Source organism: Chanodichthys erythropterus, chromosome 4 (assembly GCF_024489055.1).
Source record: "Chanodichthys erythropterus isolate Z2021 chromosome 4, ASM2448905v1, whole genome shotgun sequence".
Taxonomy (NCBI): domain Eukaryota; kingdom Metazoa; phylum Chordata; class Actinopteri; order Cypriniformes; family Xenocyprididae; genus Chanodichthys; species Chanodichthys erythropterus.
The window spans coordinates 19,486,109-19,498,352 of record NC_090224.1 but is presented as its reverse complement, the minus strand read 5'-3'; the positions used below and the strand labels follow the sequence as shown (position 1 = coordinate 19,498,352).

General features: G+C 35.0%; 1 protein-coding gene across 1 annotated transcript; it reads right to left on the bottom strand.

Moving 5' to 3' along the window:
- Positions 1–1,547: 1,547 nt before the first annotated feature.
- Positions 1,548–12,229, bottom strand: hadhaa (hydroxyacyl-CoA dehydrogenase trifunctional multienzyme complex subunit alpha a). Its single transcript, XM_067383289.1, has 20 exons — positions 12,120–12,229; positions 10,859–10,900; positions 10,702–10,772; positions 9,908–10,041; positions 9,691–9,829; positions 8,410–8,529; positions 8,200–8,302; positions 7,665–7,787; positions 7,448–7,566; positions 7,319–7,375; positions 5,738–5,847; positions 5,520–5,654; positions 4,955–5,126; positions 4,771–4,857; positions 4,500–4,640; positions 4,359–4,427; positions 2,965–3,160; positions 2,649–2,763; positions 2,414–2,559; positions 1,548–2,260 (listed from the first exon to the last, which is right to left on the bottom strand). Exons 1-20 carry the CDS (start codon positions 12,178–12,180, stop codon positions 2,115–2,117), a joined length of 2,286 nt encoding a protein of 761 aa, XP_067239390.1. The 5' UTR covers positions 12,181–12,229; the 3' UTR covers positions 1,548–2,114.
- Positions 12,230–12,244: the final 15 nt, after the last annotated feature.

Here is a 12,244-nt window from a genome sequence, read left to right as displayed (position 1 = left end):
GGATCAACTACAGAAAAAAATAAATCAATAGTGCTCACTTGAACAAAGTGTTATTGTCAGGTAAATCTTTGTTGTACTGGTATGTTCAGAATGGAATATTAGCTTTTTTTGCTTAGTGTATACAGCATACTACTATTAGAAATAGCTTTGAAACTATTATCGAACAGACAATACTGTCTAAAATGTGTCATTTAACATTTACCTCTTGTTCATGGAACTGTTATTTGGGGAAACAACACTCTTGCTCGTGTGATACTGCTTAAATATATACTATAAATATAAAACTTGAATTTTGGGGCCAATTTTATTTATTTTGGGAGTATTTTTGCCCCAAGCCCCTATTCATTTACGACGCTGTAATCGTCCATTCCAGTCAAAAGAGCAAACAAAGCTAGAATTTAAACGAATTCATATCCCCACATATTTATATCCCCATACCTTAGTGAAAGCTTTGTTCCCTCGCTGTGCTAAGAAGATATCGCGGTTGACTTGTAACGTTAGTGATGTAAGAAACAGATGAAAACATTTCTCAACTTGAAGATGCGACTGTTATTCTTGCTACCGCCAACTGAATGGGAAAATATTAGTTAAAGTAAAAGGAATATAATAAACTCAATATATATTTATTTTGTTAAATCAATTAATATTTTACCAGTCTCCGCGCCTTAAATGGTTAGTTCACCCAAAAATGAAAATTCTGTCATTTATTACTCACCCTCATGCCGTTCCACACCCGTAAGACCATCGTTCATCTTCGGAACACAAATTAAGATATTTTAGTTAAAATCCGATGGCTCAGTGAGGCCTCCATAGCCAGCAATGCCATTTCCTCTCTCAAGATAAAGGTAACGTACTAAAAACATATTTAAATTGGTTCATGTGAGCACAGTGGTTCAATATTAATATTATAAAGCGAACGAGAATATTTTTGGAGCGCCAAATATAACAAAATAACGACTTATTTAGTGATGGCCGATTTCAAAACACTGCTTCATGAAGCATCGGAGCACAAGTGAATCAGTGTATCGAATCATGATTCGGATCGCGTTTCAAACTGCCAACGGCTGAAATCACGTGACTTTGGCGCTCCGAACAGCAGATTCGATACACTGATTCACTGTGCTCTGTGTTTTGAAATCGGCCATCACTAAATAAGTCGTTATTTTTGGCGCTCCAAAAATATTCTCATCGCTTTATAATATTAATATTGAACCACTGTACTCACATGAACCGATTTAAATATGTTTTTAGTACCTTTATGGATCTTGAGAGAGGAAGTGACATTGCTTCCTATGGAGGCCTCACTGAGCCATCGGATTTCAAGTAAAATATCTTAATTTGTGTTCCGAAGATGAACGAAGGTCTTAAGGGTGTGAAACTGCATGAGGGTAAGTAATAAATGACAGAATTTTCATTTTTGGGTGAACTAACCCTTTAACCAGCATGCTCTGGGGCCCCACAATTTGAAAATGCCTGTACTTTGTAATGTATCGATATATACTTGCATACTGTGTTATGAACATATCAATGTGAGTACATATGCATACTTTATTCACTCTTTCAACGTGTTTTCCATTACATACAATGATATACAGGTGGGGTGTGAAAAGTTCAAACTGAGAAGTTTATTGTAGCAGAATATGCAAACATACAAACTACTATCCTAAACAAAAAAACAAAACAAAAAAAAAATACAACGAATAATATCTGTGCAATAGTCCCTCTCCAGCTCAACCTGGAGATAATCTGAGGCACCTTGGTTAAAAAAAATAAATGTAGCTGCAACATTCATAAATGTTTTTACAGTGATGTTATGTGTACCTGAATGAATATTATTCATAAAATTCTTTATCGGTTAAAAAAAAAAAAAAATTATCTTGGTGTTGAGAATAAATCTTAACTTTTATATCATTAATGTTTTTTTTGATCACATAAACAAACTGACATATTATGTACAGGCCAAGTTAGGAAAGTGCTGCTTTTTAAACCACAAATGATAAAACATGAATAAAGGATTTGTAAATGATGCACAACTTTAAGCAAGTGAATGTGACTTTTTTTTTTGGACAAGATGCCAAATTCTGAGATCAAAAAATTATAAAGGTGGTGAATTTTCACTTGTGAAATCTCTTGCTGGAGTTCTTGGCGTGGTCGATGAGCAGTTGGCAGGGGGTGAACTGGTTACCATAGACCTCTTCAAAGCGCTTCATTTTCTGGACAAGTTTGTCTGCTCCGTATGAATCCACAAAACGGAACGGGCCTGAAATGTAGGAAAAAAGTGTGTTGCCAAAGTTTACTTTGAAAATCCTTAATTATCCTCAGGCACAATGCGGTATGCCTCAGGGCTAAGTGCTAGGCCCGCATCAGTTATGATAAATCATTTTAATTACAAGGTGTGTAATGTGTGTGTTACCTCCCAAGCAAGGTGGGAAACCAAGCCCAAACACGGCTCCGATATCTCCCTGCACAGGGTCGGGCAGAATGCCTTCCTGTAGACACAGTACGGCCTCGTTCACAAATCGAGACACGAGTCTGTACTGAATATCCTCATCGGTGGAGCTAAAGAAGGCCAGAGAGAAATATGAAGGGTTTTTTCTGACGTATATCAATGCTACAATCTGTGGTGTTAATCATGTGAACCAACTTACACAGCAGGGGGCGCTGTTAGCTTGAAGCTCTTAAGAATCTCTTCGGCTCCTGAGTTCACTTTCTTTTCTTTCGACTTGGCTTCGTACACGTAACAACCCTTTCCAGACTTGCGACCTGAAGTGCACATATATACATGAAATAATCTGAAAGCTGAATTCGAATAGGCTTTTTGCTATATTTTCTAAAATTTAAATCATCAGTCGAATGAACATGCATTTTTGGGTGAACTCCCTTTAACTTGCTATCAATGTTCTGTAAGACCATCAATTCTGACAATTCATGAAGATAAAGCTGTATGTAGTTTAACAGATGCACCTTTGAACCCCTTTTGAACCATCATCTTCAAGACCTCAACATTTCCTCCTCCAAATCGTGTTCCAAAAGCCTTGCCAAGATCCTCTGCAACATGAGCCGCCACGTCAATACCGACCTCGTCAGCAAGTGTCGCCGCGCCAACAGGAAACCCAAATCCTGTTGTCAGGGAATCCAATTTCTTGGGCCCAACTCCTTCCTACAGCCAAAGTGATGACACAGGAAGATTACAGTTAGCTCATAGAATTAAAATAGTTTTGAACAAACAGTCAAATTAAATTATTGAATTACATGGTCTCGTTCTTCACTAAGACACGCAAGCAAGCAATTATTTTTTTTTTTAATATTTAACAACATGTCAGCATCAGACTATCTTCATGGCAAGAACAAAGTCACACAATTAACAAAAAGCTATATAAAACATTTAAAACTAATACAAGAAAATTCTAAAATTCATTCAGGTGATAAATACATTAGTTAATCTTAATCTCTGAATAAAAATTGTCTATTTTCATTAATAACAGTGCAGTGAAGTAAACTGTTTAATGGTCATTGGAGTTTGACAAAGAAGATGGTGGTTCTTTACCCTTCAACATGAAATCTTGAATTACTTTAAAGGGTTAGTTCACCCAAAAATGAAAATTCTGTCATTTATTGCTCACCCTCATGCCGTTCCACACCCGTAAGACCTTCATTCATCTTCGGAACACAAATTAAGATATTTTTGATAAAATCCGATGGCTCCATGAGGCCTGCATAGCCAGCAATGACATTTCTATATCCATAAAGGTACTAAAAACATATTTAAATCAGTTCATGTGAGTACAGTGGTTCAATATTAATATTATAAAGTGACGGGAATATTTTTGATGCGTCCAAAAAAAAAAAAAACGACTTCTATAGTGATTCATAACACTCCAAAGCTTCATGAAGCAGTGTTTTGAAATCGGCCATCACTAAATAAGTTATTTAGTTTTTTTGGCGCTCCAAAAATATTCTCATCACTTTATAATATTAATATTGAACCACTGTACTCACATGAACTGATTTAAATATGTTTTTAGTACATTAATGGATCTTGAGAGAGGAAATGTCACTGCTCCCTATGGAGGCCTCACGGAGCCATCGGATTTCATCAAAAATATCTTAATTTGTGAAGATTAAAGAAGGTCTTGCGGGTGTGGAACGGCATGAGGGTGAGTAATAAATAACATTATTTTCATTTTTGGGTAAACTATTCCTATAATGGCATCTAGCAAAAACAACTTGATCATACCTAGATTTGAAATGACTAAAAATCTTCCTTTTATCCACAAACATGCAAACTTGAGTCTTTAAATGGAATCCATAAAGATAATTTTTCCCTGCATGAGCTATTCAAACATGTCGGAATTTACCTGCAGCGCACGAACGGCCTCGGCTAACATGGGCGCCAGACAACGAGTGGTGTAAAACCCTGGACCATCCTGTAGAAATATACATATAGTCACTCACCGCTGCCTGATGAACGTTGAAAATGTAACAGAACGTGTTCTTACCCCCACCACTATGATGACCTTCCCCTGTTTAAGCCCCACGGCCACGGCAGAAGCTGTTGTGTCTTTGGAGGTTTTATCTGTGGTGATGATTTCCAGCAGTTGCATTTTATCCACCGGAGAGAAATAGTGCATCCCGATCACCTACATAACACACAAGTCAGCTTTTTTTTTGCAATAAATCACTCCTTCAGTACTGACTAATAACAATCAAACACATTAAAAAAAACACACACACACACACACACACACACACACACACACACACACGCACCTTTTCAGGTCTCCTGCTGGCTGCTGCGATGTCTTTAATCGGCAAAGCGGATGTGTTGGTGGCAAAGATACAGTGAGGAGGAATCACCTGCACATAGGACAGGTACGGTCAGAAGTGTATATGACTAGAAACTTACCAGCACAGTTGTGTAATCGCACTTAAACACACACAAAGCTGAACTTACAGCCTCAACCTCCTTCACCACTTTATGTTTGATTGACAGGTCTTCAAACACAGCTTCAATGACCATATCCACATTCTCAAAACCACGGTAGTCCAGCTGTCCTGACAGCAAGGACATGATCCCATCTCTCTCAAACGTCGTCAGACTTTTCTTTTTTGTTTTGTCGTTAAGCCTGAGAAAGAAAAAGGCACATATTAGTACCTTAGAGAACAAATACATACCTTAAGGTACTAATATGTACCTTTTTGGAGTAAAAAAAAGGGACAAAAATGTTCTTTTATGGGTACTGCCCCAGTGACGAGCTATTGTACCCCTAAAGGTACAATTTTAAACCCTTTTTCTTTTCTGTGTATACAGACAGAAAGATCACAGCACTGACATCTGGTGGCTCTCAGCTCTAATTGTTTCTTTCTAATGTCATGGAGTGCAGCGCCCTCTGCTGCCTCACACTATAACTTGCAGCTGATGTTGCCAAGTCAAGTGAGTTTGAAAAACAAACTGCTGTGTATTATTTGTATATTAGATCTATCATGAATATGTATATCTATGTGTGTGCTACACCAACCCTTTGTACACCTGTTGTTGACCTCTGGCAAGTCCTTCCTGTGTCGTGTCCTTTAAGATGGTGGCCACACCCTTGTCTACTGTTACCTGAGCAACACCTGCTCCCATAAGCCCCGCCCCCAAGACAGCCAGCTTTCTAAAAAAATTCAAAAGCACAATCAGTTATTACACCCCTGTCCTGATGACATCTTATCACCAATCCCCTCCCATCAGACACACTTCACTTCTCTCTCTGGGCGGCCAAAGTGGTTCTTTTTGCAGGCCACCTGACCATGATACAGGCCAATCAGAGCTCTGGACTCTGATGTCATCGCCAGCTTGCCGAAGTTCTAGAAAACAGACGAGAGGAGCTGCATTAATCAATTATGCTTTTAAGTAAACCTGGATTTTATGGCTCATATGGTATGATATAATGAGAATATGGAGCTCATAATTGAGGAGGAAAAACACTTATATTTAGAGGCCCAAACTGAGTAAAAATATGAAATTCTGATGCTTGTAATGTAATTCAATGAGATCTTTATAAGAGTATAGCAGACTACTTGCATAAAATGCATATAAATATCAGTTGTCACTCTTACGGAAGAGGATTAGGGCCAAGCAATAATAAAAAAATAAAATCATCTCGAGATTAAAGTTGTTAAATTTTGAGAAAAAACCCGTTAAATTTCAAGAAAAAAGTCGAGATAAAATGTTGAGAATAAACTCATTAAATTATGAGAACAAATTCGTTAAATTATGAGAATAAAGTCATTAAATTACGAGAAAAAAGTCGTTAAATTATGAGAACAAATTCGTAATTTAACAACTTTTTTCTTATAATTTAATGACTTTATTCTGACTTTTTTCTCGAAATTTAACGACTTTTTTCTCATAATTTAACGAATTTGTTCTCGTAATTTAACGACTTTTTTTCTCGTAATTTAACGACTTTTTGTCTCATAATTTAACGAGTTTATTCTCGTAATTTAACAACTTTTTTCTTATAATTTAATGACTTTATTCTCAACATTTTATCTCGACTTTTTTCTCGAAATTTAACAAGTTTTTTCTCATAATTTAACGAATTTGTTCTCGTAATTTAACGACTTTTTTTACGTAATTTATCGAGTTTATTCTCAACATTTTATCTCGACTTTATTGAAATTTAACACGTTTTTTTTTCTCGTAATTTAACGAGTTTATTCTCAACATTATCTCGACTTTTTTCTCGAAATTTAATTAGTTTTTTTGCGTAATTTAACGAGTTTATTCTCAACATTTTATCTCGACTTTTTTCTCTAAATTTAACAAGTTTTTTCTCGTAATTTAACGAGTTTATTCTCAACATTTTATCTCGACTTTTTTCTCTAAATTTAACGAGTTTTTTCTCGTAATTTAACGAGTTTATTCTCAAAATTTTATCTCAACCTTTTCTTGAAATTTAACAACTTTAATCTCGAGATGGTTTTATTTTTTTATTATTGCTTGGCCCTAATCCTCTTCCGTACACTCTATATCTCCCAATAATATGTCTTGGTAAGATATTTAAATGCCTAGTTTTATGATCAAATATCTATAGCTTTTATTGTGGGGGTCAAAATATATAATGCAATGCAATGATGATTGAGAGATGAACAAATAAACGCTCCTCAAAAATCTGATGGATCAAATTTGATACATTGATACAAGTTTTGCTCATGTTGATAATTTAGAGGCCTTTGTGTATCAAATATGATACAGTAGACTTTACAGGTTTAAGCTTAACGAAACCCTGAAATCTGATTGGATGTGCCACGTTCAGGAGGGGATGATACTGACCTGAGATTCAGCCTGATATCCAGCAGCGCTTCCTTTTTCAATGCCTGTCTGAACACACTAAAAACACACAAAAACTTGTGAGTTCATGAGCGCCTGAGCGTATGTGTGTCTGTGTATGTGTGTGTTTACCTCTATAATCTTCAGTGGCGCAGGATAAAGCCCTTTACTCTGTTTCATGACTTTACCGTGGACAGTTTTGTAGATCTGTTTCCTGACCGGTGGCAGACCCATTACAAAATCCTGCACCTCTGGAAAAACAGATTATAAAACAATAAAACGGCCTTTAATAAACAGACAAGTTAAGAGTCTGTCTTATCTCATCTTGACACTGATCTGTTTGTCTTACTCTGCATGAGTCCTTTCTTCTTTTCCACTGTGACTTTTTTACCAGCGAGACCTTTAGCAAAATCAACAGCCACTTCCTCCAGATACTCGATGGTCCTCTCTTCTGGACTTTTCAGTCCCGGACCTGCCACATAAAACACAACACGTTATCAGGGTCCAATTCTGCACCTGTGCGGCTTTTAATCTTTCCTCTGAAGTTCAATTCAAAAGCTAGTAAAGGTTTTTCAATCTTATATTTATATTTTGTTTTATTTCAGCTTCAAGTAGCAAAAACAGTTTTTAATTGCTGAGATTATGTCTAGATACTATTTTGAACTTTATTATTATTTAAAAACAAAGCAAGGAAAAATCTTGTTTTCCATGATAAGAGCTCCTTGAATATATTTACATGATTAATTTGTGATATAGGGACTGTTTAATATAATATAATATAATATAATATAATATAATATAATATAATATAATATAATATAATATAATATAATATAATATAATATAATATAATATAATATAATATAATAATTTATTAAAATCACCCAGAGGATCCACCAGCTGATGTACGAGTCCCATTTTTTTGGCTTTATCTGGCTTTATGTTCCTGCCGGTCAACATCATATCAAACGCAGCGGGAAGGCCGACCTAAGACACACAAACATCATTATGAAACATAGTACCCTTCACCATTAGGGAGCGTCTACATATCCCTGTCCACCTGAGCGATTAGGGAGCATCAGTAAACTTCTCACCATTTTGGGCAGCCTCTGAGTCCCTCCAGCCCCGGGCAGCAGTCCCAGCATCACCTCTGGGGTGCCCAGAATCGTCTTCTTACTCTTAGTGGCCAGGCGGTACTGACATGCAATGGCAAACTGAAAGAACAAGAGAAATGAGAACCATGGGTGAATTTAAAGAAGGTTTATTGTCTCGTATAATATTGCATGTATCTATATTAAGCCCATTCACACCAAGAACGATAAATATAAAGTTAACTATAATGATAAGTATATTAGCATCCACATCAGCGATATCATTCTGTTTATAATAAGCATGTGTTACAGTTATGTTGTCTGTCACTTTAAATGCTTAAGCTCTTTGAAGCAGGATGGATTCTGATTGGCTGTCAATGTTTTTATTGGTCATCTGCTGGAAAAAAAAAATTCTGAAAGTGATTCCAACACTTATTGTTATCGTTATAGCTGTGGAGTATTATTTTATATTTAGAATGATTTTTAGAACTATATCTTCATCGTTATAGTTATTGTTCATGGTGTGAACGAGACTTTATCAGTATACAAATAAAGGAAACATCTGACTTTACAATACTGAATTATAATAGCTTTTATTGTATCTTTAACCATTTATACACTTCTTAACTGTTCATTTAGTATTATTTATATACTATTATAGTATTTATTAATATTATGAATTGGATTTCCAATTTTCAGTTTAATTTTAGTAATTTTGTTATGTGCTTGTCATTTTTATTGGTAGTTTGACTATATAGATTTAATTTATTTTTATCTCAGTTTTAGTTTTAGTCATTTAAGTATCTCAAAACAAAAATACATTTATTCAGACAACTTGAACATTACATTCATTAATACAGTTTATTCACTATAGTTTAAAAAAATGGTAATAAAATATGAAAAGATCTCAGAGTTACACTGTATCAGAAAAAATTAATCTTAATTATGTCAGATAACACTTAAGAAAAACATGGTCACGTGAAAGTGTCTGAATAATATTTGGTCAAAATTTTTTATCAATTTTACTGGTAGTCCACTGTATGAAGAATTTTTGGGTATAATGTGTCACAGGTTTTTTTTGCTATTCTTTTTTTAAGCTTAAATTTTTCATCTAATATTGAGATTTTATTTTATTTATGCTTTATTTTAATTACAGATAAATGTTATTATTTTTAGTTAACAATAACATCACTGCTGTTCACACAGTTAAAAGGCATCTCAAAAGTGATTTAATGACTAATTAAAAACAAATGAGAGTGAAATAATAGATGATCATGTGCTGACCTCCAATCCACCACCCAGACAGGAACCGTTAATAGCAGCCACAATAGGGATGGGGGATTTCTCAATCCGGTCAAACATCTTCTGTCCTTCCTGTGACAGTAATGCCACTTCCTCTGCTGTGTTGCAGGCCTGAATCATACTGAAACACGGAGATGAAGATGAATACGAGTCTCTATAAATGGTCTAGGCAATCTGCGTGTGAGAGTGTGTGCTGTACTTGATGTCGGCTCCGGCGATGAAGCATCCTGGTTTTCTGGATATGAGGACGGCGCTCTTCACTGCCGAATTCCCCCAAATCTCATTCATCACCTCCGCCATCTCTGCCTGCATCTGCTTGGACAGAGTATTCACCTACAAAACACACACTAATTATATACAATCTCAGTTCAAAAGTTTGGAGACTTTAAGATTTTTAATTATTAAGTCTCTTCTGCTCTCCAAGGCTGCATTTATTTGATGAAAAATACAGTAAAAAAGTAATATATAGTGAAGTATTACTACAATTTAAAATAACTATTTTCTATTTGAATACATTTTAAAATGTAATTTATTCCTGTGATCAAAGCTGAATTTTCAGCATCATTACTCCAGTCTTCAGTGTCACATGATCCTTCAGAAATCATTCTAATATGATGATTTGCAGCTCAAGAAACATTTATTTATTATTATTAATGTTAAAAACACTTGTGCTGCTTCATATTTTTGTAGAAACCTTGATACATTATTTTTTAAAGATTCTTTTGATGAATTTGAATTTTAAAAGAACAGCGTTTATTCATTCTGCACAATTCTCATAGTGCATTATGTGTATTCTCTAGCCGTTGAGTCTAATCGGTTGTGCACTCATTATAGTGGTGCATTGTGGGATTGAATGAGTGCATTCGATGATGTTCACTATGGTTTCGGACACCACTACAAATGACTGTTTCCTCAAATAGTGCCCTATTAAACGGGGCGATTTCAGACACAGACATTGTTACACAAGAGGAATCATGGGAGAACAGAACTCACCTTTGAGTTTGGATCATTGATTCGTACCACAGCAACATTATCCTTGACTTCATAACTGACATGAGTGCGAGCTGCAGACGGAGAGAGACAAAGGAGTGATTAAAAAAGAAAAACATTAAACATGTCTCTATTCATCAATACTGTTTTTAATAGTTACCCAGCACAGCTGATGATATGGATAGACTTCTCTGTCCATGACCTATGACCCAAAACATAAATAAACATGATCACACATGTCTAAAGTTCCACTTAAACTATCCATGAGAAAGTTACATAGTCCTTCAAACCACATATAGGTCATTTTCTTTTAACAAAGCAATATTTATGAATACAGTAAATGGTTAGTTTGTGTTTATGATTAATCAAGTGATTTATTAACTCTTAATCTGTATCTTATCTAATAAAAAACAATTCATGTTAATAAGAATGTGTAATGATAATACCTCTGAATACGTTTTTTTGGCCCAAACAGATTATAATCAATATTTCATTGATTATATTACAGTATAAATTGTAAGGTCAATATGTTGCACACCCCACGGCAGTCTTAAAGATAATATATTTCATTAAATTTGCATTCTCTGTTGAAGTGACACAGTGACTTTGGCCCATAATCCAGTTGTCATTGGAGACCTGCATGACCTTTGCCCCAGTTCCCCCATACAACCCCACCTGTCACATTCACATGACCAAAAACACACACAGCATGCAGGTACACATGTCTGTGTGTGTCCAATCAGAGGTCAGCAGGTCATAGAAAGTTTGCATGAGTTAAAATAATACTAAAGAAACCATAAACTTACAACAAACATTGAATACACATCAATATACAGTACATTAAATATTATAATTTTAATTAGCTGTTAATTAAACAGGTTTCAAAGGTTTTTATTATCATATTATTGATGCTACATGTATAATATAATAAAATATAAAACAAATAACCATATATATATATATATATATATATATATATATATATATATATAAATTAATTAATTATAATTAATTATAATAAAAATTTAATATGAGAAACGTAATTTTCCATATTGACTATTGTTTTGTAGATAACATCTCTTACATTCCTTAAAGGAGCATCTGTATTCATTTTTTTCATTGATTTTAAAGTCACAAGAACTGTAAACACAGGTGGATAGTAAGCTGTCACGCCCCTGTATTACAATTAATTTTATATACTAATTATGAATTATAATTAAAAATCTTATACTTTCCACCATTATTGTTACTATATTTATATTTGCTGAACTATGACCCACTGAACTGCACTGTAAAAACTAGGTGAAAGTTCATTCATGCAGGTCACCTCATTCAACATCTCCCTCTAAAGCGCTAGTAACGTACAATATACTGCATATACACAATAATTACATATGCGTTTATGAATATAAGTTTGTCACCTGTGACAGTTTTCACGGCTGTACAGCAGCCACGCGTCAACAGCAGTCTCGCGCTCGCCATCCTTCTCAAAGCGGCGTCACCGTGAGCGCGCGTGTACGCACTGACAAGCGCGAGCCCCTGCAGC